General features: G+C 41.1%; 1 protein-coding gene across 1 annotated transcript in view; it reads right to left on the reverse strand.

The window, feature by feature from the left end:
- Window positions 1-69: 69 nt before the first annotated feature.
- Window positions 70-2,098, reverse strand: part of LOC118329057 (monocarboxylate transporter 12-B-like) — a 6,854-nt gene continuing 4,825 nt past the window's right edge. The window contains exons 7-8 of the mRNA XM_035663011.1: window positions 1,765-2,061; window positions 70-1,626 (exon numbers count right to left, since the gene is read on the reverse strand). Coding sequence (XP_035518904.1) covers window positions 1,436-1,626; window positions 1,765-2,061 — 488 coding nt within the window. The 3' untranslated portion in view covers window positions 70-1,435. The remainder of the gene's footprint in view (window positions 1,627-1,764; window positions 2,062-2,098) is intronic.

Below are 2,098 nucleotides of genomic sequence, written 5' to 3' on the forward strand. Positions count from 1 at the left end.
CATTGAGAGTATATATAATGGACAGAGCTTCTGGGTCTGTGAAGTGAAGCCAAAAAGTGTCTTAAACCTGCATTCTATGTAAAAGCCAGTAGAGGGAGCTCCATTGGCTGCAATAAAAAAACAGTGTCCTGTAAGGAGAGCTAACTTGGCTTGCCATAATGACACTTTCAGCACAGACAGCAAATAAAGCCATTAACTACGTTACATCGGACCAGTATAATTTTACAGGCAAGGTAACTGTAAAAATAAAGCATATATTAAAAGCATAGTTAAATTACCATGTCCATGTCCTCACAGACGTGGTGCTCTTCTACTCCAAGTCTTGGTGAACCATCAGTGATGGTAAAGAATTTGAACTGAAGAAAAAATCAGCGCGTCCAATGTGTGAATCCACCTGGTGTGAGCAGCGAGTCCACTGTTCCACGTTGCGCTGTCCTTAGGCGGGACATACACTGCGCACATTGCCTAAATGACTGAGTCTACTGCTATGTATGTGGGGTGGTAGAGACCCTTCTACATGAACTAAAATCATTGAAGAAAATCTAAGACCCCATCAATGATATGTACGATAATTTGGTCGGACAGGATGTGATGAAAAATGTAAAAGTAGGTCAAATAATTATTACAATAAGTCAAAATTATACACATTTATTATTCACAATATGGAAAGAGGAATTTTTTTTCAGAGATCCTTAGGAGCATGACTCAAACAGGCCATTAATGGGCTCATTCAAGTCATCTTTTATTTCTTGGGTTATTTTTATCCATTACGCATCTCTCACACGTGTCTTAGAAAGGTGGTTTGTGTTGTAAGTTGGTGAATAAAGACATTTTCCAGGTTACGTGTCACTACTACTGTATTCATTAATACAGCACAAACCCGGACACCGCCATGCAAATGTGGCTTTTTGTTTCTGACGGTCCTACAGGATTTAACTACAGGGTGCAACTAACTAAACAGTTACAAAAAGACACTGTAACAGGCAATTCCAGTTGGATTTTTTTATCAGTCAATTTCTTAAATTATCCTTTGAGTTTTCTCTGCCCCCCCATCTAATGGCTTAGTAAAAAATGGCCAATGTAAAGTGATTATACATTATTGAAAACATAAATGTGAATATTAAATTGCATTTCTGCCAAATAATTCTCCTAAATATTAAACACTGGCCCTTTAAGTAAGAAAGCATTTTGGTTTTAGAAAACAAAATATCCACATTAAACAACAGAAATAACAAGTCATTATAACTTAATCTGTGCATCTCAAAGTCACAACATTGCTTCCTTAAAAATAAAACAGCACAGGTTCTTCTGGGCACGGCTCTTGTTGAGCCTGAACTCTGAATCTTAAGTTCAAAACAGATAGGCGTCGTATGATGCACATCATGGGGAGGTGCACTTCTGTGCAGATGGAGGAGCGGCATCTTGAGTGGCACTGTCATATGATGCCCTGCTGAGATGCAGCAGGAGTAATGTGATTGGGACTTAAATGTGCAGTTGAGTTAGACTTGGACCTCTGGCAGCGTCTGACTAACAGGGCAGATGCTAGAACCACAGAGCTGAACATGAAGGAAGCCCCGCTGAGGAAGAAGGTGGCTGTGTAATTTCCTGTACTGTCAACTAACCAACCTAAAGACAGAGAAACAGAAAGGTGTTTTAAAAAAAAAAACAATCCTGTAGGGTGAAATGGGCAGGAAATCATGTGTAGGACAGCAAGACACCTTCAAACACTGGAGTACTTAGAGTAATAAATTCATGAAGACTTACCTCCTATTGGTGGGCTGACCAGGTAGGGGATAGCATGTAGGAAGTAGACCACACCCAGAGCGGAGGTCAGGTAGGTGGAGCCAACCACATCAGAGGTCACCACTGGGATGAGCGCAACATACGCCCCGTCAAAGTACCCGTAGAATATGGAAAATGGGACCAGGAGGGAGAAGGAGTGAAGGAGGGGGATAAACATACAGCAGAGCCCCTCCAGGCCTATTGCCACAATGTAGCTCAGCATGCGATACTTCTTCAGACACCTGGAGGAAAGGAGATTTATCAGTATTGGGCTTGCATTAAATACCTGTGACTTATTTCTCACACACACACACAC

Source organism: Morone saxatilis, unplaced genomic scaffold (genome assembly GCF_004916995.1).
Source record: "Morone saxatilis isolate NCDOM2014 unplaced genomic scaffold, NCSU_SB_2.0 Contig19, whole genome shotgun sequence".
Classification (NCBI taxonomy): Eukaryota; Metazoa; Chordata; class Actinopteri; family Moronidae; genus Morone; species Morone saxatilis.